We start from the raw sequence: 26376 nt of genomic DNA on the forward strand, positions 1-26376 counted from the left end.
GTTATGATTAAAACGGGTTTTCCAATAGCCCTATATTTAATTAAATCTAATCATGAAATTAAAAAGTTCCAAACTTGACTAACAGTAGCTCCAACATGTAGCTTATGAAATTACGAAGCTAACGCGATTTGAATGGATCAATTCGGAGTTAAAACGACAATTCTATAAGCGAAACAGTTCGAATGGCATTTCTGTAAATACTGAAAGCGTACTTTTGACTTAAACCGTGAAGTTTACGCTTTCTAAACGGGATTGCGCATTCGAGGAAATACGCTAAGGACGGCGGGTTAGGACTTAGAAAAGTCCAGGGGCTCTTTAGCAAATTTACCCCCGAAGGGGTATCTTCTATTTCCGGCCGTTGATCGCGCGATGGACGGTTCGGATTAGCCTGGGGGGTTTCGGCCGGCCGGAACAGTGACTCCGGCGAGGCAAGCCATGGCCGGCGGCGTGAAGCTCACTGGCGCGCGCGGTAAGGGGCCTACTGCCCACGGTTCTAAGAACCAAAAGCACCAGGCGAATGAGGGGGAGCGAGCGAACACGTCCATGCCAAGAAATCGGCCGGAGGGGAAGGCCGGGGCGGCGGACACCATGGCCGGCGGCATGGAGCTCGCGGACGTCTGCGGAAAGGGCGCTAAAAGCCACGAAACGCGAAACGAAACGCATGGGGAGGGAGAGGGGACCACGGCGAGCTCACCACGGGCGAAAATCGGAGGCGGTGACGGCTCGGAGACGACGGCGACGCGGACGGCGAGATCGGTGGTCGGCGGGGCTCCTCCGTGCGGCAGTTGCGGCCAGGACGAGGCGAAAACGGAGCGGGGGCAGCAGGGGGCGCGCGAGGGGGGGCTCGGCTGCCTTTTAACGAGGCCGAGGGCAACGGGAGGACGCGCCCACGACGCGCGTCGTGGCGGCGGTTGCTGCAGCGCCAGGAGCGGGCGGTTGCCGAGCCGCGCGGGGTAGGGGACGGCGCCGACAGGTGGGGCCCGGGCGTCAGCTGCTGGGCGCGGCAGTTGCCTGGTGCGGCGAGGCTGGGCCGGCACGGTGCGCGCGGCTGGGCTGGCGCGGCTGGGCCGGCGCGGGGAGCGCGGCTGGGCTGGGGCGCTGGCTGCGGTGCTGGGCCGCGGGAAAAAAATGGCCATGGGCCGAATGAGAGGAAGGGGAGGAATGGAAGGAAATTCCCTTTTTCTTTTTATAAATAAAATTTTCAAACTCATTTTCAAAAGGTTTTTAGAACCTTTTAGCATTTGAATAAAACACCCGTCACAGAAGTAAATATGCAATAGCATGAATGCATCAACATGTTTCTATTCTTGCATTTTCTTTTAATTTTATAAAAGTAATATTACTTCCTAATTTGAATTGCACATATAATTACATATTTAAATCAAATTTACTATTTTAAAAAGAATTCAAATTTTTGGGTGTTACACGCCCTTTGTTTGCTCTCAAGCAATACAAGTCTTCAATTTTAAATCCATGGACCTGTTTGTTTTAGTTTCTGGCAACTGCACGTCGCGTCGTGATAGCGTGTCGATTTTCTTGTGTCTTGCATCCTGGTTATATTGCGGGCATTTCTCTTGTTCTGTTCTCTTTAGCTCAAAACACTTGTATTTGGATCAATGCAAAAACGTCACGGGTGGTTTCTCGAGTTTAGTTATCATTTACATTTTCATCAGTTTGTTGATATTTACTGTGTATGAAACTCACTATTATACTAAGAGCATTATGTCCCCATTCATCTTTCCTCTGCCTTTTGTTCTGTAATCCAATACAAATTATAATGGATGTTTGTCCTCCCAAAACACAGATCTGTGATGTTGTAAGGTACCGGATTCGCCGCATGAAGAAAAATATGAGGATGAATTGGACAGCAGAAATACAATTCAACACTATATATGCCCTAGCTGTAATAAAAGGTAGTATGTGTTCGTCTAGTTTATTCATGCTAGGCAGAAAACTGGTGCGCTCTGGTAACTTTTTCTTCTGATCTGCAGATACTCAGCCTTTGATGCAGTACAACTGGTAAGCTACACGGATGAGTACTTCCATTGTGAGACTTGCAATGGTGAACTGGTTGCAGAGAGTGACAAGCTTGCTTCTGAGGAAATGGGAGATGGCGATGACAATATTAGAAAGCGCAGGCGTGAGAAATTAAAGGACATGCAGCAAAGAATTGAAGTTAGTATTCGGTTATCTTTGGAACTCTTCTAAGTTTCAATGCCAAAATTTACGTGATCAGTCCAAATATCATAGAAGGAAACAAAAATGTTAGGTGTTTTCAGCATTCCAGCACAACTGCTGCTGAGAATAGATGGTTGACAAAGGGAATACTTTTTTGCTTGATTGAGAAAGTCAACCAAACAGTTTGGAAGAAAACAAGAACACATATACAGCTGCACTGATGTAATATTGTAAAACTGATACGAACATCCACCTGTGACAGGAATGGCACATTACCACGATGAATGCCACCAACTTTGCTATAACCTTTAGAGATTACACATTTTTTATATTGTAAATAGCAAATATCTCACCGTTATAAAGGCCTATTTGGATACCTAGGGGTTAATTGTTAGCTAGCTAATATTAGCCCTGTGCATCCAAACAAGAAGGCTAATAGGTGAGCTACTTTTTGAGCCAAGCCTTCAACTAGTTGCTAGCCAACTTTAGTTAATTTTGGACTAATTTTTAGCTCCGACTAGTAACTAGCTATGTGTATCCAAACAGGCCCTAAAACCAATCGTTTCATGTCCTTGACTGTCTACTTACAGTTTTTTAGAATTTATATAGTCTGTTTGCCTAGAGTTAAGAAATAGTTTGACTGATATCACTACAAGTGCTTGGATGAGAAATTGAGAATATTAGTCTCTTTGGTAAAAAATAGATTATTGGGAAAAGAATGAATAGTGTTCTATATGCAACATTTTGGAGGTGATTGCATGTATACCAACCAGTGTCTCTGAATCTTGTTCTTGGTTTTTAAGAATCTGACTGAGGTATGTTCTTTATATTGTTTTTCTATTACATTAGGAGCAATTGAAGCCATTGGTTGCACAACTTGATAGAGTGAAGAATCTGCCTGCACCTGAGTTTGGGAGTCTACAAACATGGGAAAGAGCAAATATTGGTGCTTTTGAAATTGGTGACCCTGCTGCAGCTGGTTCTTCAAAGAATTCATAAGGGCAGTATGGTACACCGACATACATCGGAGGGACAAAGGTAAGACTTTCATATAGCTCCGAGTGCTACTGAATCTTCTTGGTTGTATATCCAACATAATTAAGTTAGATATCAACTCTTTTCCATATCCCAATGAACTTCTGAATCATACTAGTCTGTATTCTGTATCTGAAATGCTTGTATAGGTAAAAACTGGTCTTCCAACCTATCTTCAAACTATACCTGAATTATTAAAAAAAAAGAGTAGACCCAGTGCTAGAGGCTCCCACATGAGTGGGGTCTGGGGAAGGGAAAAAACGAGTCAAGCCTTCTCTCGCAAAATCTGTGGAGAGGCTGCTTCGAACCCACGACCTGGTGACTCAGTGAGACAGCTCTCACCACTGCACCAGGCCTGAATTATTGTCTAATAAATAGCAAATTGACAATAAGGGCATGTACAACCCATAGACGATGGTTCGTCTCTAAGCGCCTCGAATCTATCATACAGACAGGTATAAAGACAGATCATACAACTCACAGACAGGGGTCCGTCTCTAAGCTGTTTAATGCATTGCATTTAGCTAGAATCAACTATAAATAATTTTTTGTATACCACTGTATGGCTATTTGATAGAAAACGTATCAAGGATAAATAAGTGCAACATGATTATAATTAGGGTTGTCGCTTGTACGTACTTCAGGTGGGAGCACCTCTGCGATGGATAACACATGTTTGCATTATGTTGATAACAATTGAGTTCATTCTAAAGAAGGGGGCAACAATTTTAGAACTGAAGCTTACAAATTCACAGACACCCACGTTCATTCAAATGGCAGATAAGCTAAGTAATCCATACTGATACATCATAAGCTCCAATCTTTATCCTTGCAACAAATAACCAAAATAGCTAAGAAATACATAGTACAACAAGATAGCTAACACAAAGACACTGAAAACATTTGTCAGTACTATTTACAATCATTTGATACACAAGTACAGGAGGAAGATAGCTAACACAACCATTACCTCGCGCGATTTGGTGCCACAAATCCATCTCGTGCGAGTCACCAGATCCTCGCGCGTACAGCATCGATCCGCGCGTCGTCGAGTGGCGGAGGCGAGGCGTACAACGGTGCTGAAGCCGTCGACTAGACCTCGGAGCACGAGCGTCCCCCGTCGTCTCGCGAGGCGACGCGGCCTTCGTCTCCAGGCTTCGCCAGGGTGTTTCTTGCAAAATCTCCATCACAGAGACGGGGTGAAAAGACCCGTTGTACACGCCCTAATGTACATGGAAATCCATGTATTTAATGTGTGGACATGGTACCATCACTGATTCCAAAAATAAGTCTGACTAACCTTTTTTACTTTCCTTGAATAAAGTGTGTACATGTATTTGAGGTATTTTTTTCTCTCTCTTCTTCATATTATAAGCCTTGCTTAAATGCTGGTCTAAGAGTATCTCCAAGAGTCTTTCTTAAACTCACTCTCTAAATCCTCATTTGGAGCCATTTGAATAAAAATAGGTCTTTATATCTTTTGAACCTCCAAAAGTTTTTTATATATCTTGTGTGCTCTCTAGAGAGCTAACCCCGCTGTCCATCTTTGACCAGCGAGGCAGCGAGGAATCAGGAATAGAGAATGACAATATTTGGATGTTTAATTAGAGAAGTTTAGGGCATTTTTTCACCAAAATCTCTATTCCTCTAATCAACATTTGAGACATGTTTTCTCATAACTTCTGATCCCTCATCACCATCTCATTGATATCAAATATCCACTACCTTTTACTTCTTCCATTCCTGAATGATAAGCATTTTGTATAGGGAGAAGTCAAAATTTACAAACTGTGACCAACAATTATTCAAATTATATAAAAGTTTAGGACATAAAACTTGTATCAATACATTTGTATTTAAAGTGCCTTTAAGATGATATTGATACTTCAGCAAATGGCAACATATTGTAAGAAATTAAGGGTCAAAATATATTTTGTATGCCTTTTGCTGATCAAAATATGTTCATCATTCTTGGAAGGAGGGAGTAGCTATAACAGTTTTATGAAGGATGTCGATGTCTGATTATCAGCTACCCTAATTATGATACCAGACCTTGACAGAGACTACCTTGGGTCTGCGCTGTGATTATTTTACGTCTACTTTAACCTCTGGTGATGATTTTTTTTTAATTTGGGAATTTGGTGTTTCTGCCCCTTCTTCAAATTCCAATTTTAATTTCATCATCTGTTTCAGTTATGTATAACGTTTGAACCTCCACTTGTGCAGTTAATATACCCATGTAGATTTTGCATCCACTATTCTGCCTAATCTGTTTAAAAATGTGTAGGGAATGCAACCGAAACATGCAAATTGGCAGATTTGAATGCGGAGGCCCACGAATCTGGCGATGTTGAAGAGGGTTAATGCTGAAAAGGTAACAGGCGACCCCTGCTCCCTCAGGAATTTTGAACTGGCATCGCGCCACAGAGGTCGAAAATATTTCACTGATGACCCTGATTATGTTGCACGCATGATCACGAGAAACTTGTCCAAGCGAAAAGCCAGCTCCTATGTTTTTTTTAGTTGAAGATGTACAAAATATACTTGAATATTTGAGCAGCGGGTGAACATTTTTCCCTGTTATTTTGAAGAGCTGTTGTAGTCTTGTAGATTGGCAACTTGTATGCATTTCTCCGGGGACTGTTTGGATTTTTGAAATTGAATTTATTTCAATAGTCATAATTTAGATAGATTAATTAAGCTAATATGATTATATATGGAATATATTTGTATATTACTATAGGTCATATAAGAGAGATACTTATGTGTTGCATTTCTATTGTATAGGAGCAAGTTAAAGAGCGTGTTATAAGTTACAATGTAAAACGACGATTCTAGTGCCCCGACGTTCGGTGCGCGAGTGCGTCCGAACGCCGCTCCCCTTCTGAAACTCGCTCGTCTCCCGCGCAGAATAGAACGGAACCCGCTTGCCCCGCGTATAGAACGGACCCGTCCCTGTCCTTCACTCCCCACCACGCCCTTGTCTCAAAAGAGCACGAAACACTTCAAGTGCAACATTGCAAAACATATAGAAAACTATGTAGTGTAACAATGAGATACAAATACTGCAACATCACAAAAATATATAGTGCAACATTGAAAAATATGTATTGCAACATCAAAAAAAATATGTACCATAACATAAAAAATTATGTAATGCAACATCGAAAAAATATGTAGTGCGACATTAAAAAACATGTATTGCAACATCAAAAAAATATATACTGCAACATCAAAAATTATGTACTGTAACATTTCAAGCAGTAGTACTGCAACACCGCAAAATCAACCATAAAACATGGAAATGGGAACATTCGAAAAACATCTGTTGCAACAACCCAAAAATCCCATTGCAATATTTGAAAATAATCTATTGCAACATCCAAAAAACTCATTGCAACACGGGAGAAAAATAGCAAAAACGTACAAACAACGAAAGGGATGGTTCGAGGTGCAGGCTGCTCTAGCCCCTGGCCCCATCCACCTTCTAGTTCGTCGAAGGGAGGAGGGAATACGATCCAAGGCTCACTAAAACCCTAGCCACCACCGTGTCCCTTAGATTCAGAGGAGGAGGAGGAGGAGAAGGGCTCAGATCCAGAGGAGGAGGAGGAGAGCTCAGATCGACCAACATACCTCGTCGGAGCTGCCGCCATCGTCCGATGGAGGGAGTAGGAATCGGGTCACTAGGGAGCACGGGGTAGCAATGGAGGTCGTGGAGGGAGGAGAGGAGGGGAGGAAGGGAGGGAGGCAGAGAGGGAGCACCGACGGGCGGGCGGGGCGGACGTGGCGTCCGTCGAGCACGTCGCAGTTATGAGCCGAGGTGTGGGGATGGGGGAGCGAGCGGTAGAGTGGGGATGATGATGAGGATGAGGGAGCGCGGAGCGAGAGCGGATGAAGGCGTTGAGTCGTTGTGTGCGGTGGGTCCGTCCGAAAGGAACAGACGCCCACTGTATATCATTATCAAAAGTAAAAATATAACATAGTGATCTATAGAATCAAATTTTATCTTTCACCCTATGAATTTGAGATAGATTTATATGTGAACTTTGAAAAATTGTGGAATGTCAAATTTAGCCAAATAGCCTAGTCGATTCTAATTCCCTCCAATAAAAAGGATCCAAACGGCGCTAAAAGGAATTACAGAGTCCAAAATGGCAGATCGAAACCTTGACACGTACATGCACGTTTATGTCCTGATGAAAGTGAAAATGCAATCGTTACAGTCGCCATTCTTCGATACCCACATTCGACAGATCAGACTAAAGACGACGTGACCCTCGAATGAGGCCTTTTCTTGTCTTATCGGCCCATTTGCTCTAACATCTAGCCCAGGGAACTCTTGTGGTACACATCGACGCGACACTCCGACACGCTACGGCCTCTCGGCGGGGGGGCCGGCAACAAACCGGGCAGCAGCACTGCAGCAATGGCGTCGAGTTCGACCATGGATTTGGCGATGGGCCCCGGCGTCCTCCTCCCCCGCAGCGCGGTCCCATACGCTTCCTTCGCTCGAGGAAGGGGAAGGAGCGCGAGCGGGAGGAGCAGGAATCTGGCGCTCTCCGCTTCCTTCTCTAACGGTACCCGCATGATCCCCTTTGTTCGATCCCTTCTTGTACTGAAATAGGTTCTATTTTTTGAATTAGTGGAGTGTATCAGTGTATGTGCTTGAGTTCAGTCCACGAAGTTGGTATATCTTGAGCTGAAGAATTGATGTAGAGAATTTAATCTTGGTCAAACACTGTATCCTTCCTTTCTGTAGTCTCTAGGGTGTGCACTGCGCAGGCGTGCCCATGTGTGTTGATTCATTCAAGAAAATAAATTGTGGGTTCTTGATTCCATAGTTCGCTTCAAACTCATTGGAAGTTCATTTCAGTTTTTTCAGCAAATCCACACTACCTGATACAGAAGTAGCTACAAAGAAATTAAGAAAAAAAAACGTCAGAGAATGAGTTTTTTGCAGAACACATGTCTCCTGATACAGAGATACTAATTTCACTTCTTAATTTCCCTGGACACGCGACATATGTTGGCACACCAACTGTTTCAGCATGCTAACATATATCTCCCTGTGGTGTGTAAATCTCCAAATCGACTTCTTTTCTTTTGTGGGAAGTGGGAAATGATTACCAGCGGAGTCCATGGTGCTGAATGTATAAGCGGGTCTAAATTTTCACTATGCAGGTGCAGCAGTGCCATCCCTAACAACTGACTCAGAGAAGAAGGGCCCAGTGATAATGGAAATTCCACTGGACCAAATCCGGAGGCCACTGATGCGAACGCGTGCCAATGATCCAGTCAAGGTGCAAGAACTCATGGACAGTATCCGTGTCATCGGCCTCCAAGTACCTGTGGGTATCTATCTATATCTGTATCTTTTCCTTTTATATTTCTTCATCCATGAGTACAATTATTGGTCAGTCCTGATCTACGTAGATGGGGTTTCTATCAGATTCAAGCACTCTTCTTAGGAATAGCACATATGAATCAACTTGTGATTAAATTCTGAGGCAATGCATATATATGTTTCACATTACTGAATCCATTGAATTGCAACAAATATGTTTTTTCACAAGCAAAGCAGATTTTTTATTTGCTCAATGTTTCATTGAAGTTCGTGTTAATACTTACTCCCTCTGTCCCAAATTATAAGTCGCTTTGACTTTTTTGGTACATCCATTTTGCTATGCATCTAAATATAATAATATGTCTAGATACATAGCAAAATGAATGAACCAAAAAAGTCAAAGCCCACTTATAATTTAGAACGGAGGGAGTAATATGTACTCCCTCCATGATATGACATTATGCCAAAGTTGTCAGATCTCTTAAATATGTGTGGACGTACTTTTTTTTCTTTCAAAAATGCTGTTTATTATCGTTTAGAACTATAGGTACAACATGAGATAAGTATGACCATTTGTTCCTCACAATCCAATAAGAGCTGTGCACATTTATTTTTCATCTCAGTTATCTGGAAATTGGGACACATAATGAAAAAAATGCATTATTAATGATGAAAAAAAATCTATGCATTATTCATGTTAAACTCTTATAAACTCACAAAGAGTAGAAAAACACCAATTTAATTAGATTGAGCTTTGCTAGGATCTGTAGACATCTGTTTCCTCCAGCTGAGCAACATTATGGAGCACATTGCTGGACTTTCTGGCTGCTATGATTCTTACTTGGCTCAGTTTCTTGACTACTGCAGATTGATGTGCTGGAGGTCGATGGGATCTACTATGGTGTGTAGTCCAAGATTCCAGAACCAATTAGTCATTCATGATCTCACTATTTGGAGGTCTAGATCCATTTTCGCTGCACTGAATATTCTCCTGTGTGATCTTCAGGCTTCTCTGGATGCCACCGCTATGAGGCTCACCAGCGCCTTGGTCTCCCGACCATTCGCTGCAAAGTTCGTCGTGGAACAAAAGAAACACTGAGGTGAGAGCATCTTGCTTCTGCTTGGATGATTCATTCCATTTCGAAAATTACTTGATTTGCTGAACTTCAGTCTGTTCTTTCAGGCACCATATGCGATGAGTTGGATGTTATTGATGGCTGGCTACTTCAGCTACAAAGTGATCTGTGTATCTAGAGCTTAAACAGAACCTTCCATGGTCTTGCCATCGTCTGTAATTCTCCATACCTGTAAATGTTACCCAAACAGAGTGGTGAATAGTACTTCTGTACTCAGCAGCAAAAGGAAATGTTAATTCTGCCAACAACATTCTTTTCGATCAGTGGATCTTCCATTTACATGGGGTAGCACGACTGGATGAGTAGCTGATGTAATTTGAGGTTGGATGGATGAGTAGCACCCACTCAGTAGATCATTCCATTTCTACATGATTTTGTGAAATTCCTACGTTCCAAAAGGGGTATAAGAATAAGAATGATGTTTTTTTAGCTGATAAATGGGTTAAATTTATGTTGTTTATGCGTGTATAAATAGAGCGTTTCAGTTGAAGCTAGCATTCTTATCGGTTATTATAAATTTTGGACACTCAATTGAAAGGGTCAATTTTATCAGTGGAACAAGAAGGGTCTAATAAATGATTAAGAAAAAATTAAGTCCCGATAGGAAAATGGGTCTAGAAAAAGGAAGATGCTTGTAGCTGTAGCCCAGTATGGAGTTTGGGCCGTGATCGCAACTTCGCTATCGTTTAGTCGGGCCCAATTGATTAACTATTCCATTTTTTCTTCTCTCAGACACGCGCACTCTCCCCTAAACCACCACTCCGCAAAGCGGCTCGCTTTGCTTTAACACGCGCGAACGCGCACGCACCGAGGGAGGGAGATGGCGATGGAGATGGATTCAGCGGTGGAGGAATGGCAGCGGAAGGAGCGGGAGGCAGCGAGGCGCACCGAGAAGATGGAGGTGGAGAAGGAAACTAGTGGGGAGGGTAAGATCTGGAGGGGAGGCGCGGAAGCGGAGGAGGAGGAGGTGGCGGACGGGGGCGGGGGAGACGTGTACAAGTGGGAGGAGGGCGGAGCGATCGGTCGGAACTGGAGGATGCAGATGCAGGGGCACCAGAGGCAACCGTTCGAGGCGGGGCACCGCCCGTTCTGGAGGCCGAGAGGCGGAGGCTGGAGCGGGAGAGGAGGGTTTCAGTTTCAGCGCCACCCTTGGTACGGCGCCGTGTAAATGCCTCCTCCCTGCCTTCTCCTCGGTCCTTGCATCTAACACGGTCTTGGGCATGCTTGGTTAGGGTTCTTGGTGATACGTGTAGTTGTGCTTGGTGTGCGATTCTTTACTGATGATGCATTTCTTGCCTGTTCTTGCTGGGGAAAAATTGTTGGCATTTCACCTTGTTTAATTGCTTCTTAGTTCTTGCTACCTGGATGTGAATGTGGTGGGGTTTAGGGCGATCTTCACTATATAGTGCAGCGGTGGGCTGTTAATTCTTTTTTGGTACCTGTGCCATGGGCATGAGATGTTGCCTGTAGTGTACCAATACTTTGTTGCAAATTCTAACAACACATACTTGTTTCAGATGCATGTGTGGTTTTTTATACTTAAGTTTCTTGGTACAATTATGGAAGAGAGGATAACACCTGGTTCAGGGGCCTTGAGGGTTCAATCTGAGTTCCTGTTATATTGATGATGTTGCTGTTGTTATTACAAATTCAGAATGATGCATGTTTGGTTCCAGCTCTACAAGAAAAACTACATAGCAGATTGCCCGTTGTTCCCCCAGAGTTATAGTAGCTGTTCAGTGTTCATGATTGCTTTCTTTGAACATCCATGGTTTTGGAATTTTGGAAGCTTTTATTATTTGATCTATGCTTGTTCTATTAGCATTATTGAAATGTTTCTGGCAATGCAGGAAAAAAAGGACAGACCCAGTGCTGGCGGCTCCCACATGGGTGGGGTCTGGGGAAGGAATAACCGAGGCAAGCATTACCGCTGCATTTGTAGAGAGGCTGCGTTGAACTATTTTTTGCAATGGAGAAGGCTAACCAATTTTTGGTGTCCGTAGTAATGTTGCGCTTTTATCTTGTTATAATTCTGTCATTGTTGGTGTACGTGTAGATCTTGATCATTGTTAGCATGATTGAAAATGTCAAGACTTACTATGAGTTCAGTCACTGCCAAATCTTCAGAAGTTAGATAGCGAATGTCTTCTTTGCATATTACTATCTTTTCTACCATTTTAATGGAATCTGCAATGCAAAAATGAAACACCTTTAATGAGCATGTAGTATACAATGCCACCATTATTAGCATGGGGACTTGTATTTCATCTTTGAATGCTGTGTTTATGTACTGTTATTGTCTTTTCTTTCATTTTGAAGGAATCAGCGGCACCAAAAATCAAACATCTCTAACAATCCTGGAGTATATGGTGGTGCAGTTATCATCTGCAATCATGAGATTAAGCGGCAATTCTTTGAACAGAAACATTTTGCCCTACCTGGTTATGCTGCAACTTTTATAAAGAAGATCAGAGCTGGTATGCTTCTCTTTCTGTTTGAGCATGAGGAGAGAAAACTCTATGGGGTGTTTGAGGCAACTTCAGATGGAGCACTGAACATTCTTCCTAATGCATGTGCTTCATTGTGCAAGCTTCGACCAGCTCAGGTAATTATGCTTTTGCTTTTAGCTTTTTTCTCATGGTTTTACCAGTCTAGTGCTTCATATTCTTTGACAGGCTCAATTATTCATTGCTTCATGTTACCTTTCTATGAATCTTTTTTTTTTGTGAATCATTGACTTAGTTGTTGCTTTGTTTTGGTTTATCATGTGTGAACATTCTGATAAAGGTTTCTTTTATTTTGCATACCTGGTCTTTGAAATTCAGGTTCTTTTTAGAAGAGTTTGGTTTTGTAAGCCCCTAACTGAAGCTGAATTTTCTGATGTCATTAAAGGACATTGTCTCCAGCCTCAAAGGTCCTTCTTTGGTATATCATACCAACAGGTTCGCTGTTTCTTATGTGTGATGTAATTCAGCTATTGACGTTAATTAGAAATTACTTGCTACTGACCTTAGGATTTTGTCATGTACAGGTTCTGAATCTTGTGGACTTATTTTCTTCAAGAATGATCAGGCTTCAACCCTACCAAAAACCAAAATCAAAAGTTTTATGGGACTACAAAATCTCTCTGGCTCGTACAGGTCGAGAATTCAGGTTATACACTCATAGCAATGGTTTTAGTCGTCCGCCTTCTATGTTCTGCAACAACAGAATCTCTTTACCACACATTCCATTCATGCATGCCAAACACAATGGCCAGCATCCTGCTCACAAACATGAGTCCCCTCTACACCCTTGCCCTAAGCCTATGGTCTTCAAGTCACCAGATATCATAGAAAAAAACAAGCCAGACAATGCTGATTATATACCGCTTGAGCTAGATGATTGCAACTCTGACAGTGATGGAAATCAATCAGCTTTGATGGGGACTGTAAGCTTCCATTCAGCAATGGAGAATAACATCAACTGTGAAGATCAAGTTCCCAAACCATTTAATGGAAAACACACTGCGGACAATAGGTGTTGTTCACCTGTGCTGAACCAAAGGTTCGTTTCTGAAAGTGAAACTGGTCAGAACAATGTAACTCTGCACATTATGAAAGGGAGCGAATCAGAGTTGCGGGCCAAGGGGTGCAAACAAAAGGGAACCATTCAACTTGAACTCTCAGATGCCTTACCCCCAACGAGAGCTTGCAGTTTGGCAAAAAAAGGTATCATTTAGCTTTGGTGGCAATGGGATTTCATCATGCATCCCTACACTTGCTGGAATACAACAGAACAGAGAAGCAGTTTTGAAAGAAAGGAAGGAACACATTGGCTTTTTGGCCCGAGATATTCAGAGTGAGAGAGATGCTTCAGCAAAGAGGAGTAAGCTAATAAGACCTTCATTTGCAGAACGATATAGGAATCAGCATGCCCAGTGGTGCTCCAGAAATAACAGTCCACAGGTGACTCGATCATGCATGCACACTTCTTTCTGATGAGGAATGAGGCAGAAGATCACATTTTAGTCCAGGTAGCAAGATAGGAGCTGATGATGACAGCACGTAGCACTAATGCTTTTTGCCTCTGTGGAATTTCTGGTAGAATTGCTTTTTGGCCTTGGTGGAATTTCTGTTGATAACTCCATGATTAGCATAGCTTAGGATGGTTCCATTATGCTTTTGTCTCGCAGTACCTGAGCCGTTGTAAATAGGCTGTTTCAATCATCGCATTGTTATCTTTCAGTTGGTTACATTGAGATCTGAATTCAGTGTTCTGAGCTATGATTCTGTAAGGCGATCTTAATATGCTTCTGACTTATGTTTGGCTGAGATTCTGTGGGCACTTTGTTGATAAGATTACTATCTCCATTACTTGGAGACTGTCCGGGAATATCCTTTTCAGTGAAATTGATTGTTGATTTACTGCCATTGTTCTGGTGTTAATGTTCACATATGGATAAAATGATCCATGGCGAGCTTGTTACGCTCAGATGTGAAGGCTTTGTCCTTCAGATGTTCATGTACGGACCAACTTGTATCGTGCATTGGCAGCTCGTCGACCAGGCAACGATCTTGATCCTGGGCAATCGAGGACGCTTGGGATTTATGACACAACCAAACAGCCTCTACAGCTTCATGTTGCCTCCATCTCCATGCAAGATAATCTCTGCCGTCAAAATTAGAATTTGGTCCAAGACAGTTTGACACATATTGACATATGGGCATATAGCATAAGTGGTAGAACAACTAAAACCAAGACATAAGAATTCCATCCAGTTCCAAGATTTTACATACACATGTGCCAGTCATTTCCTTATTCATATACTCTCAACAAAATATCCCACTGTATGCATAAAAAAATATAGTATTTATTTCCAAACTGCTACTTTTTGAGGAAAGACATCCGATTGATATTATTATTATTAATTTTTATATCTATATCTATATCTAAATTTATATATCTTATAATCCTAAACCCCACTAGTCATTCTATCTCGACATGCAAGCAATCCACTCAGCAGCCCACTATCACATGCATTTAATTGTAGTCATTAGTATGCCACGTCATCCACTACCATTGATTTATAATAGTTTATTCCATATTCCTTATATTCCATATCCATATCCATATCATCTTATAATCGTAAACCCCACTGGCCATTCTATCTCAACATGCAAGCAATTCACCTTAGCAGTCCACTATCACATGCATTTAATTGTCGTCATTAGTACGCCACGCCATCCACTACCATTAATTTATAATAGTTTATTCCATCAAATAAGTAATTTAGTCTAATATTATTTTAATTTATTCATAAATTTCTGCAGCAACCTATGCTTCTAGTATTTTACTATGCCCATGATTTATTTACAAACACCATATTTACTCTGAAAAAATGAAAGTGTTCTGATATTCTGATGGGCTGGACTTCAGAGTAACAACCACGGCCCAGCACTCAACCTCGAGGCACTCGCTCACGCCCAACGGCCACGCCACCGCCCTCTCCGCGTCAGCCCCAGCACCCACTACACCGCCGCGCCGAAAGCACGAAACCGCCCCCACGCCGGCCACCTCGGGCTACCTTGCGCTCGGAGTAGTTGTCGACGTCCTCCTCCCCCCGCGCCCTCTGCTGATACTGGGTTGGCGCGGGGACGGCGAGCCCATCCTGACGCGGCAAGCAGCATTGATCGATTCCTTCCGTTGGTACTAGGTGGTAAGGAACCCTACCTTGCCTCCGTGCTTCCGGATGAATTTTGCGTGAAGTTCCTCGTTTTCTGCGGTTTGTTTTAGCTGCTCCGAGAAACCAAACCCGAAGCTTCTTTAGTCCATCAGTTAGTAGTGGATTTGTTTGCCGCGTAGTAGAGTGCTGGTCTGATCAAGTGATCATCCATCCGTGGGTCTGGTCCTGTTTGATTGGCGCTTCTCCCTCATCAGCGCGCGCAGGATCGATCGGTCTAGATTCGTGTCATAAGGCTGAGAACTCTTGGTGCGGGTAAAGTTTACTTTGCGAAAATGTTTGTGATTCCACCAACCCCCCATGCAGCACGGCAAAAACCCGCCCCTATTAATAGTTCGTTTCGAGCTGTACATTTTTCTAAGAATTGCGGTTCCTTGGAATGTAGTTGAATTGTTCCTCTTTGTGTGGGGGACTATGGAAGGGAACAGCAAAAGCAAGGGCAATTGTGTGCACATCTGTGGACTGTGGGGGGTTTTAACTTTGAAAAGGTTTTCCTTGCAGTTTTTCCGTTCTAAGTTGCAAGTAAAATTGGAAACCAGATCTACCCAGTCATTGATTGGCAGATCGACTGTGTTCCTTTATCTTGTTTGAACTTGGTAGTTCTCGAGATACAGATCTTTGTGCAACAGCTCACAGCTCGAGATACAGATCTTCGTGCAACAGCTCACAGCTGCTCTCAACAACAACAACAACAAAGCTTTTTAGTCCCAAACAAGTTGGGGTAGGCTAGAGTTGAAACCAACATGAGCCCCTAGTTATGTGTTGTTGGTCTCAACCTGGAGAATTTCACAACAGCACACAGCAATTGCAGTCACTCACTCATCTTCTATGGATCTCTTAGGGCGCGTTTGCGACCCTAGCCCGGAGGCTCGGCTGCGCCCGTGGGCTGCAAGTTGTCATGTTTGTCGTCGATGGCCCGCAAGGGAGCCTGGCTTCGCAGAGCAACACTCGACCTCTCCGCCTGGCTCTCTGGAAACGACCGAAACCCTCGTTTCTTCCGAGCCGCGCTCGTCTGCGACGCACGCGGGCGATTTTGGGCGGCGGCGGGGTGGCTCGCGCGGGCTCTGGCGGGAAGGGGAAATGTCTTCGCGCGCGTCCCCGCTCTCCGCTCCCGCTCTGGCCGCCGCGCGCGAAGCGAAATGGCGGCGATTTCGCCGGCCTTTATATACGGGTTCCCACTCTCCACTCTCTCCTTCTTCCACTCGGTGCTTGCTCTTCCACCTCCCTCGTGAGAGACCGGCGGTGAGTTGTGGTGCGTGGCGGCGGCGGCGACGACCTCCGGCTGGTTGTGGGTTAGGTCACCGGCGCCGAGTTTCTTCGCCGCTTCCCCGCTCCGGCTACTGCTGGGACTCCGTGGCAGCGGTGTTCCTCTTCTTCTCCGTCCGCATCTGCTTCGTCTTTTTCCCGATCTGCATCCTCTACTTCCAGATATGCCTCCTCTCCGTTGTTTGGACCCCGAGCCAAGGTGAAATCGACCCCTAATCTTCTTTTTTGTGGTGCTTCTCGAACCTATTAGGGTTTCTTGTTCGTTGCTGTTCATGATCTGTTAGGGTTTCATACTTGTTATAACTGCTTCATGCTCCTATTAGGGTTACTTGTACCTTGCTGTTCTTGATCTGTTGGGCTCGTGATCTGTTAGGGTTGTTGATCTGTTTCAGATTTGTATTGTACCTTGCTGTTCATAACTGTTTGATGCAGTTGTTAGTGTTACTTGTACCTTGCTGTTCTTGATCTGAGTTTTTTGTTCCATCATTGGTCGATGATGTTGTCCACATAGTACTGGGAGGCATCACATAAAGATGCAGCCGTGCTTTTGTTGGCATGCATTCATTTCACAGTCATGTTGATGCCTAGCAGGGCTCATTAACTGAAATCATGTTACATTTTTACATGCTTGTAGATGGATCTGTCTTTGAGCCGTGACATGCTGTGTAGGAAGGCAGCTGCCTTGACTGTTGTTATGGTTACCTTTGTATCCACTAGGCTGAAAAGGAAAACCCCTGAACCTGAAACCCCACTGCCTGATCCTATAGCACTGGCCCTGATTAGGGATGAAAATGAACAGCATAGACAGAGAACACTGAGAATGATATACAATTCCACTGATTCAGAGTGTATTTCTATGATTAGGATGAAGAGAGTTGCTTTTTTTAAGTTAGTGAGAACTTTTAGAGAGAGGAGTCTTGTCACTGATAGGGAGGGGGTGTCAGTAGAAGAGCAGGTTGCCATGTTTTTACATATTGTAGGGCACAACCAAAGATTTAGGGTTGTCCACCAGTCCTTTAGGAGGTCCATCCAAACTGTCCACAAGCACTTCCATCAGGTGTTGTATGCTGTGGGTGAGCTTAGGAATGAAATGATAAAGCCAGCTAGCACTACCACTCACCCAAAGATTCTTGGAAGCCATACATGGAATCCATATTTTAAGGTAATTGTATACCCTGGGTTCATTAGTTACATTAGACCTATTGCAATGACTGACCCATGCTTTTTAGGATGTCATTGGCTTTATAGATGGCACTCATTTCCTAGCAAGGGTTCCTAGGCGCATGCAACAAGCTTTTAGGGGTAGGAAAAAGGATCCCACTCAAAATGTGATGGTAGTTGTGAATTGTGATCTGAAATTCACTTATGTCCTGGCTGGTTGGGAGGGCTCTGCCCATGATGCAACTGTTTTGGCAGATGCTGTAGCCAGGGAAGATGGCTTGAGTTTGCCAGAAGGTAATTGCACACCAACACTAATTACATATTCCATGGCCTATTAACACACACTCTCACAGTAGATGTCTTGTGTAGGTAAAATGTTCTTGGTAGATGCTGGGTATGCATGCAAAAATGGTTTCCTACCTCCCTACAGGGGGGTTAGGTACCATTTGTCTGAGTATGGCCCAAGGAACAGGCCCACCAATGCAAGGGAGCTCTACAACCTTAGGCACTCATCACTTAGAGTGACTGTGGAGAGGGCTATAGGTGCACTGAAGGGCAGGTTTAGGATCTTGGACAACAAACCCTTCCACAAGTATAGGACACAAGTGAAGCTTGTAGTTGCCTGTGCCATTTTGCATAACTGGATCCTAGGTTTTGGCATTGATGAAGTAGTTCCTGATGAGGAAGGTTTCACTACTTCTGCTGATCCAACCAACCTGCCCCCAGCCCATCTGGACCAAGACTCTGTTGACACGGCTGAAATAAGGGATGCCATTTGCAATGCTATATGGGAAGGGAGGGGAACAAACACTAGTTGATGTAATATGTTCTTGATTTTAGTTTCTGTACCCTGCTATGGAACTCATGTGTGTCATGCTGATGTAATAATTTGGTGGACAAAGCTGAGACCAATTTTATGCCTCATTCATTCTGTTCTTGAAACATTCTGTTCTTCATGATCTGTTAGTCTGTGGTTAGTTCATACAACTGTTAATATTGTTGTCAGCCTGTTCTTGACTAATTCTGTTGTTGATTTCATTACATGCCAGTCCTAGGATGGATTCAGGTGCATTTGAGGGTGGGTGTGTTGCTGGTACTTCAATGATGGAGCACCTCATCAATGGTGGTTCTGCCCCTGTTGTAGCTGGTGCTGGTGCTAGTGCTGCTGCCCCTGTTGCAGCTGGTGCTGGTGCTGCTCCAGGTGCAGTAAACCCTATTGATGTTGCTGTTCCTGTAGCTGGGAATGGGGCTGTGAGGGTAATGAGGTGGACCAACACCACCTCTGGCTTTGTGCTAAGGAGGATGGCTGCCCTTGTTAGTGATGGTAGTAGGCCTGAAAAGGTTTTCAAGGACAAAGATGTGAATTCTGTGGCCAAAGCCCTCAAGCAGTTCTGTGGGGAGGTTGTTAGCCCAACTCAAGTGTACAACCACTTGAGGAAGTGGAGGCAGAAATGGACTAGGGTGAGCAAGTTAAAGGACCTTAGTGCTGCTCTTTGGGATGACCAGGCTCATGCTATCATGCTTGAGCAAGAGCACTACCTTGGCCACTGCAAGGTAGCAGTTTGATCTCGTCTTTGCCTTGACTACCTACATTTGCCTTTCTTAAACTACATTTGCCCAACTCTGCAGGACCATCCTAAAGATGCAGAGTTTCTTAACTGCCCTATTAGGTTCTACACTGAGATGGAGGCTATCTTTGCTAATGCCATGGCCACAGGCAAGTTTGCACTTGGGTCTGGTGAAGCCTTAGGGCAGAACCAGGCTGACAGTGTTGGTGCCAAGGCTGATGGTCCTCCTTTGACCCACACCACAGTTCCTAGTGAACAGGGAGGGGATAGCAAGGCCACTGAACTGCTTGCTACCTCCTCAGCTGCTGGCCCAAAGAGGAAGAGAGGGAACTTCTCTGAGGAGGAGATGCTCATATTGACTAACATGTCAGATGCTGTGAACAATGTGGCCAATGCTCTTAGGGAGACTGGACCTGCCCATGTTGATGCCAATCTGTACCTTGCTGTGATGGAGATGCCTGGCTTCAGTGAGGAGGCACTTATTGTTGCCTACACCTTCCTCCTGGACAACAAGGCCCAAGGCAGGGGCTTTGTGAACATGAGTGATGCCCACAGGGCCCTTTGGCTTAGGACCTTCCTGGCCAAAAACTACTATGTGTAGTTCCACTACACATGAAAGGCTAGAAGGCCAGGAGGAGGTTGACTGTAGAGATGTATAGTTCCTCCACCCCCCTCACCCACTCTCTCTTCTTTTGACAACAGGACCTTTTGTGCAGTCTGCTTGTTCTTTTGACACTTGACCTTGATGGTGTAGTTTGCCTAGGAGGGTGGCTAACAATAGGCAAGGATTTGGGAACATTTGAGCCCTTGGCTGTTGGGCTGAACTTGGTATTGTAAGAAACTTATTTGTAGTCTCTGTTGGCTACTTTTTATTTGATAACTAGTTGCCTTTTTTTGTTGTTTATGCCTCTGGTGGTAACTATGGGATTTAAAGGCCTATGATGCATAAAACAAACTTGAGGTGGCTACCTTATTCTTGTTTTGATGGTTTACAGTGTTGTGCTTTCTTCTTTATTTGCTCAGTTGTACTCCACAGCAACAACATCCTCTTGTGATGGCTAATGGCAGTTAGTGCAACTGTTGTTTATTTGCCTCTTTATTTGGTTCTTACAATTCTTGGTAGCCACCAATGACTAAACAAGGAAAATAACAGTTGAGGCTAATTTTTTTATCAAGTTGCCGATGATGTTCACCATCATTCAAACTGAATGGTCGACTGAGGCATGTCATTCAGACCACTTACATGTTCTACATTTGGTTGGTTTCAGAGAATGCCTCCTTGCTATGTGGTCTTTGAAGGGAAGAAACCTGGGATTTATTTTACATGGTATGAGTGTGCTAAGCAAGTGCTTAGGGAAGAAGGGGCTATCTATCAGAAGTACAACAACTATGATGATGCTCTTAGAGATTTTAATGCAAGGGTACCTCAAGAACCCTTGCTGTTACCAATTCATGCCCCTCATGGGGATGCATCAGCATCCCATGAACTGGTGACAGGTCAAGGTTCTGAAATCTATCCTCATTCACCTGAGCTACAAGGCTGTTGCAAAAATGCTGTCATCTTGATCTTGTTTATGGTTGTAGTTGGTCTGTCACTCAAGCTGTTCATGTGCCACAGCTGTTGTTTTAATTAGGCCGATGATGACACAATAGGATGACTGCATTAGCTGGCTACATGTCACTTTGATTCATGTACTCTCTTTTCTGTTAACTTGTTGCCCTTCTCGACTTGCCAAACTACTTAATTCTGCTACTGTTCTTAATTTGCTTCTTTGATTATGCAATGTAGCCGGCAATATATGTGTTGATTAAATGGAATTAGTCTGAGGCCTATGTCTTTTGTATATTTTCATTCAAAGTGTTTGCTTCTCTATTGATCATGTTGTTCTTCCTTCTCTTTGGGCCAGGCCGAGCACAGCAACTGGCAAACACAATCTGTGCTTGGCAGTTGGTAACGGTTGGCGTTTGAGCCCGGCTGAGTATTGGGTCACAAACACCAGCTCGTCTGGGCCGGGCTGAATCGGTCCAGGTGCGCAAACAAGCTGCGTTGCAGCAGTTGGGGCAGACCTGCCCCGGCCTGGTCCGTTTGGGCTGGCTAGGCCATGCTGGGCCAGGTGCGCAAACACGCCCTTAGTTCTTGTTGGGTGGTTTAGCTTCATGTGATCGCCAATTATTTGTGTCAAATATAAACCTTTGTTATGTGTGGTTGGTGCTCCATGGTTAGCGTAGGCTTACCATTGGTAGTGTGTAACTTGTTCCTTGCTTTCTCCTCTTATTGAAAAACGTTCTAAGGCACGTTCATATCACCCCTTGCTGAAAAACCTTGTCAGAAACTGTAAACTGTTTCATCAATGAAATATAAGGTTGTGCCTCCCTGTGGCACTTGCTCAGAGGAAGAAAAAAGAACTTTGGACATGATAGGCTTTGTATCACACCTTGTTGTTTTATATATTGATTATATTGCTCGCCATTCTTTCTTGTAATATCTGCAGCAGCCAAAGAAGCATGTGTTATTCTTCTTGTTTTTAGTGTAATTATTGATTTTCTTATCGTTTTCATTGTCCATCTTCATGTTATCAAGGAATTCAGAGGATTTTGGAATGGTGAAGGCACAGAGTAAAGAGTGTGCAACCTTTGGTGGTGCAGTTTTTCTGTGCAACCATCTGACCAGGAAGGAGTGCTTTGACAAGAAAATTTTTGGCCTCCCTCGTTTCTGTGCTGATTTTGTAGAGAAAGTTAAAGCTGGCACAACTTTATTCTTATATGATGTTGATCAGTGCAAGCTTCATGGTGTTTTTGAAGCAACTTCAGATGGGGCTGTGAACATTATTCCTGATGCATATGTCACATCAGGAAAGGGGTATCCTTCTCAGGCATGAATACTTTTGAGATTTACTAAATACTAAGTACTGTCTTATAGGTCATCTACTCCAGTGCTACCATGTAAATTTAATAGGAGTTATAAATTATGATAACCCACTTGAAACACCTGCTTCCCTATATTTTACCTTTTCCAACTAATTTTGTAGCTTTCCCATGATACAATATTCCCGATAATTCTCATACTGCTCTTCCTGAGATATTATGTCATAATAATCCTATTCCTGTTCTGTTTCACTGAATCTAGATACGTTTCAAGAGGATTTGGTTTTGCAAGCCTTTGATGCTTAGTGAATTTCAAGATGCTGTTCAGAACTATTCTGTTAAAAACAAGTTTAGTTATGGTTTGTCACACCAACAGGTCTGCTCCACAATTTTCTGGTGTTCTGTCAATATGCTTATCTACTGACCTCAGGGTGCTTCTGTTATACAGGTTGCAAAGCTTCTCCATTTGTTTTCTTCACAGAACAGGTTGCAGCTTCCTCAGAATCCAAGATTACAAGATGATCTCCCCGGGGACCTTGAGACTTCTTCTCTGGCTAAAGTAACTGATGTGCAGTCCAGCCCAAACAGCAGTTCATGTGGTTCATTCAGAAGCACCTGTCAAACATGTTCCTCCACCACTCTTTTTGAACGGGATTCCTCCACCACTCTTGGGGAGCATACAGCATCGCCGGGTGAAAAATTAATTGATCCCGTGGCATTAGTGCACAGAGGTATACAATCAGACATCTCTGATGTGGCTAAGTCTAAGAGCTCAAAATCTCCCCTGCAATCTGGAGCAGATATGGCCACTGTCACCGTACCTGGCAACCAAGAAGCAATGCATGACCAATCTACTGATGACTATATACCTCTTCCCCAGGAGGAAGATACTTTTGAAGGTGTTGATGATCTATTTGCGTTGCTAAAAGATGAGAGCCACTCTTCTGAATCTAAGGGTAGCAGTGACTCTGAAAACCATACTACTTTCCACCAAGTTTGTATTAGGAAGGAAGATGAATGCTATCCACCCATCTTAGATTCCAAACTCCGTGCTGACAGTGAAGGGCGAACAAGTGTGTTTTCTCGGTTACTGAGAAAGAACGAAATCTACAACCATAGAAAGAAAAAGGTTCAAGACCGAAGCATTTCCACCAAGGAGTGCTGAGTTTAGCAATGCCCTTTCCCAGAGGAAAAAACAGCGGAAGACACAGCATAGCAGGCCATTTCCATGCCATAACGATGAAATGCTGGATATGCCTTCAGCTGATAGGCTGAACAGAGCTCCAGCATCTAATCGTTCATTTGTCTGGAGAAGATCCACCAAGTCTTCTGGGGGAAAGCAGAGTGGAATTCAGACAGGCCTGGGTCCATTTCTATGTGAGGATGGAAATAAACGGGATGTATCTAGCAAACAACCTGCCAGATAGAACACTTGTAAAAAGTCATTTGTTCATCAAGGTTGTCCAAAATTGATAGTCTCCTGTGACAAAGGATTAAATATGTCCACAGTATTTGCTGGAGTACCTGACTGCAATGAGGACAATGATAAAGAAATGAGAACCCCTTTGTTGAATTGTAAGTGGCATGTTAAGGTGGTTTGCAGTGAGGAGGGAGAAGGAAGGAAGAAGAAGCAAGCAACAGCATCCTTCCATTAAGAGTGTCCAAGTGACACTGCATTGATTCCTAAAGGCACCAAAACCATGGCTATGCTTGCAGTACCTGATGAAAACTTTAAAGAGAAGAGCATCACTTTGTCATCTAAGGACACACATACTCAGTTGGCTATACCCTATCCTGATGCCAAGGTGCTCCTGCAAGATGAACAACAGCAAAGCTTTCAAGGCTGCTTTGAATACAGTGAAGATGTCACATGTGATTCATCATTGATTCTTGAAGGTTCTAAAACTATGGATATGGAGACGTTGGCTGAGCAGAGTTTTGGAGTTAGGAAAACTTTATTGAGTGATGAAACTAGAGTCATGTGGCTGCTGATTATTTGGGCACTGGAACATCCTTCCAACAGAAAGAAACACAAAGCATTAGGAGCTGCCATAGAGTGGTTAATGGTGATAAAATATTGCTCCTGGGAAAATCTGAAACCATGGATTTCTTGCCCGGCCATGATGAAGATTGTGAAAACAAGAAGATTTTGCCTTCCAATGAGAGTGATAGGCTTGTTACCTCTTGTCATCTGGAAACTGAAATGCCCTTGCTGCAGAAACAAACACCAAATGTTCTGAGCTGTTCTGAGGTAATTCATGATGATGAAGTGTTGATTCCAGAAATCCCTGAAGTAATGTCTCCCAAGTCCGATGCAGACTGTGGAAATCAGGTTACGAGTTTGTGCTCTGGTTATAGGGAAGAGGTATGCCATGTTGTTAAAAACTACCATGAAGTAGTCCCTAGTGATGCTGCGCCAGATCGTGGAGGCTATGGACCTCTTAACAACTTCCCACCACTGCATGGAGACAGTGCAAAAAAGAATTTCTTATGTGATAAAACTTCAGAACATGTGTCTACAGGTCATCAAAATACCATTATGCTCCCCCATGACGAACATTACCACAGCTGTTGCGGTGATACTTCGACTGTTCTGGAATGTACCATTGTGGACACAGGTAGTGGGGATGGAGGAAGTGAACACAAGAACTCTTCTGATCAGAAAGATGATGAAACTCTGTATTTGGTGTCTGGTTCTAAAGACACTTTCTCATGTGATGGAAGTCGCAGCTGTGTGCCTACTAATGAACAGGTATGCAGTGAAGTCATGCTGCTTAAAGAGGAGGGGCAATACCAAAATCTCCAAAGCAACTCGAACTCTGTGGACTCCTTTGCAGTCTCATCTGAAGGCTGTGGAAGCAGGAGTGGGATATCTGTTCCTCAGGTAGCTGATCTTCTCGGAACAAACGCAGAGTCCAGGACAAGTTTCGTCAATGGCTTTTCAAGCGAATCTGCCGAGACTTTCGGCGCTTCTGCTTTGGGCGGTGAAGAAGCAGACAGCAACGTCAACAGGTCGGAAGCATACACAGAGCCACCTATACTTCAGCATGATCCTGGGGAATCAATGAAACAGCTGTGATGCCGTGACCATCACTCTGGATGCACAACCTGGAAGGACACTATTCACCGGTGTGTCTGAAATTACGCCTTGAGCTGCCCTCTGTGTGTTAGTGTTGCTACCATGCCTTTCGTTTGTTGTTAGGGTAAAATTTCTACGGTAAGCTGAGAACGGAGTGGTCGTGAACCTGGATTTGTTGTAGTTGTATGTAGTATACTATTTGGGCTGTAAGAACGGTTTGCAGTACAGACGAGTTATCCCGTAATTGCTACATGTGTGTCAGATAGGGAGAGAAAGGACTCTTGTTTCTGCGTGATTGTTGTTCTGCTGCTTGAAATATACAGTACCATACTCCTATAAGATAATCTTGGTCCCTGGTGAGAAGGATAGTTGTGCTATCCGTGATCTTATGGCAATGCTCTGCTGTCGATTGGCAGCCCACGCCGTCGGTGGTTGCCATGCATGGCAAGGCCATGTGCGCCGCGGCAAGCCGGCAACGTGGCTAGGCTGTTGGGAGAGGGAGCAGAGAGGGCTCGATCGCGGGCGTTAGGGGCCGGTGATCGTGGCCTCGAGATGGAGGAGGCAAGTTCGTCGAACTCGAACCTCGCGGTGGAGAGCCAGGCGGCTGAGGCAGGGAAGAAGATGGAGGCAAGCGCGTCTGAGGGGATCCTGAAGATGGAGCAGAATTCTTTCCGTTCAGCCTCTGATCAGGCACGAGTGTACACGTGACTGAGGCGAAATAAATTGTGCAACATTGCAAAGTAATTTCCTACGGAGATGGACACACTGATAGATGCAAATACTGGCATGCTGCTGTTGTGCTGGGAAGAAATTTTCATGGCAGCTCCATGTGTACGTCATCTTGTCAAATTCAAGAATATTACATTAGTATAGCCATAATATAGTCGTAACTGAATTCATTTACAGACACAAGAATAGCCACAAATAAACACAAATCCAAGCACCGAATTCTCATAGAGCTACAAGGCCATAGCCAAACCCACAAGAAGCAGTTTTATGTGAAGTTTACATCTTTAATTGAG

At 43.9% G+C, this 26376-nt stretch overlaps 5 protein-coding genes and 2 pseudogenes across 6 annotated transcripts; 6 read left to right on the forward strand and 1 right to left on the reverse strand.

Moving 5' to 3' along the window:
- Positions 1–383: 383 nt before the first annotated feature.
- On the reverse strand, positions 384–1136 carry LOC136533431 (uncharacterized). The gene has a single exon (XM_066525984.1). The coding sequence runs from the start codon at positions 1134–1136 to the stop codon at positions 384–386; it is 753 nt and encodes a 250-aa protein (XP_066382081.1).
- A 641-nt stretch (positions 1137–1777) lies between these two features.
- LOC136533432 (uncharacterized) lies at positions 1778–3572 on the forward strand (annotated as a pseudogene).
- Positions 3573–7550: 3978 nt separating this feature from the next.
- LOC136533430 (sulfiredoxin, chloroplastic/mitochondrial-like) lies at positions 7551–10122 on the forward strand. Of its 2 annotated transcripts, none has more exons than XM_066525982.1 (5): positions 7551–7790; positions 8395–8561; positions 9425–9458; positions 9564–9657; positions 9728–10122. In XM_066525982.1, the coding sequence occupies exons 1-5, from the start codon at positions 7640–7642 to the stop codon at positions 9816–9818; spliced, it is 537 nt and encodes a 178-aa protein (XP_066382079.1). In that variant the 5' UTR covers positions 7551–7639; the 3' UTR covers positions 9819–10122. The 2 variants fall into 2 exon arrangements, with proteins under 2 accessions (XP_066382079.1, XP_066382080.1); XM_066525983.1 differs by having other exon boundaries at positions 9741–10122.
- A 391-nt stretch (positions 10123–10513) lies between these two features.
- On the forward strand, positions 10514–15502 carry LOC136533433 (uncharacterized). The gene is made up of 7 exons (XM_066525986.1): positions 10514–10845; positions 12013–12298; positions 12519–12635; positions 12725–13273; positions 13588–13640; positions 15112–15381; positions 15469–15502. The coding sequence occupies exons 1-7, from the start codon at positions 10514–10516 to the stop codon at positions 15500–15502; spliced, it is 1641 nt and encodes a 546-aa protein (XP_066382083.1).
- Positions 15503–16934: 1432 nt separating this feature from the next.
- On the forward strand, positions 16935–18660 carry LOC136533434 (protein ALP1-like). Its single transcript, XM_066525987.1, has 3 exons — positions 16935–17843; positions 17911–18136; positions 18212–18660. Exons 1-3 carry the CDS (start codon positions 17316–17318, stop codon positions 18658–18660), a joined length of 1203 nt encoding a protein of 400 aa, XP_066382084.1. The 5' UTR covers positions 16935–17315.
- Positions 18661–18898: 238 nt separating this feature from the next.
- Positions 18899–20068, forward strand: LOC136533435 (uncharacterized). Its single transcript, XM_066525988.1, has 2 exons — positions 18899–19396; positions 19472–20068. The coding sequence occupies exons 1-2, from the start codon at positions 18899–18901 to the stop codon at positions 20009–20011; spliced, it is 1038 nt and encodes a 345-aa protein (XP_066382085.1). The 3' UTR covers positions 20012–20068.
- Positions 20069–21980: 1912 nt separating this feature from the next.
- LOC136533436 (uncharacterized) lies at positions 21981–25479 on the forward strand (annotated as a pseudogene).
- Positions 25480–26376: the final 897 nt, after the last annotated feature.

The sequence above is a fragment of the Miscanthus floridulus genome, unplaced genomic scaffold (genome assembly GCF_019320115.1).
Source record: "Miscanthus floridulus cultivar M001 unplaced genomic scaffold, ASM1932011v1 fs_87_1_2, whole genome shotgun sequence".
Classification (NCBI taxonomy): domain Eukaryota; kingdom Viridiplantae; phylum Streptophyta; class Magnoliopsida; order Poales; family Poaceae; genus Miscanthus; species Miscanthus floridulus.

Coding starts and splice junctions, on each gene's coding strand:
- LOC136533430 (XM_066525982.1), top strand. CDS start 7,640: ATGGCGTCGAGTTCGACCATGGATTTGGCGATGGGCCCCGGCGTCCTC. Junction 8,562..9,424: donor TCATCGGCCTCCAAGTACCT/GTGGGTATCTAT, acceptor TGACTACTGCAG/ATTGATGTGCTGGAGGTCGA. Junction 9,658..9,727: donor GGAACAAAAGAAACACTGAG/GTGAGAGCATCT, acceptor GCTGAACTTCAG/TCTGTTCTTTCAGGCACCAT.
- LOC136533433 (XM_066525986.1), top strand. CDS start 10,514: ATGGCGATGGAGATGGATTCAGCGGTGGAGGAATGGCAGCGGAAGGAG. Junction 12,636..12,724: donor TTGGTATATCATACCAACAG/GTTCGCTGTTTC, acceptor TGTCATGTACAG/GTTCTGAATCTTGTGGACTT. Junction 13,274..13,587: donor GTGAAACTGGTCAGAACAAT/GTAACTCTGCAC, acceptor CTTCATTTGCAG/AACGATATAGGAATCAGCAT.
- LOC136533435 (XM_066525988.1), top strand. CDS start 18,899: ATGGATTCAGGTGCATTTGAGGGTGGGTGTGTTGCTGGTACTTCAATG. Junction 19,397..19,471: donor ACTACCTTGGCCACTGCAAG/GTAGCAGTTTGA, acceptor CCAACTCTGCAG/GACCATCCTAAAGATGCAGA.
- LOC136533431 (XM_066525984.1), bottom strand. CDS start 1,136: ATGGCCATTTTTTTCCCGCGGCCCAGCACCGCAGCCAGCGCCCCAGCC.
- LOC136533434 (XM_066525987.1), top strand. CDS start 17,316: ATGGATCTGTCTTTGAGCCGTGACATGCTGTGTAGGAAGGCAGCTGCC. Junction 17,844..17,910: donor CATGGAATCCATATTTTAAG/GTAATTGTATAC, acceptor CATGCTTTTTAG/GATGTCATTGGCTTTATAGA. Junction 18,137..18,211: donor TGGCTTGAGTTTGCCAGAAG/GTAATTGCACAC, acceptor TGTCTTGTGTAG/GTAAAATGTTCTTGGTAGAT.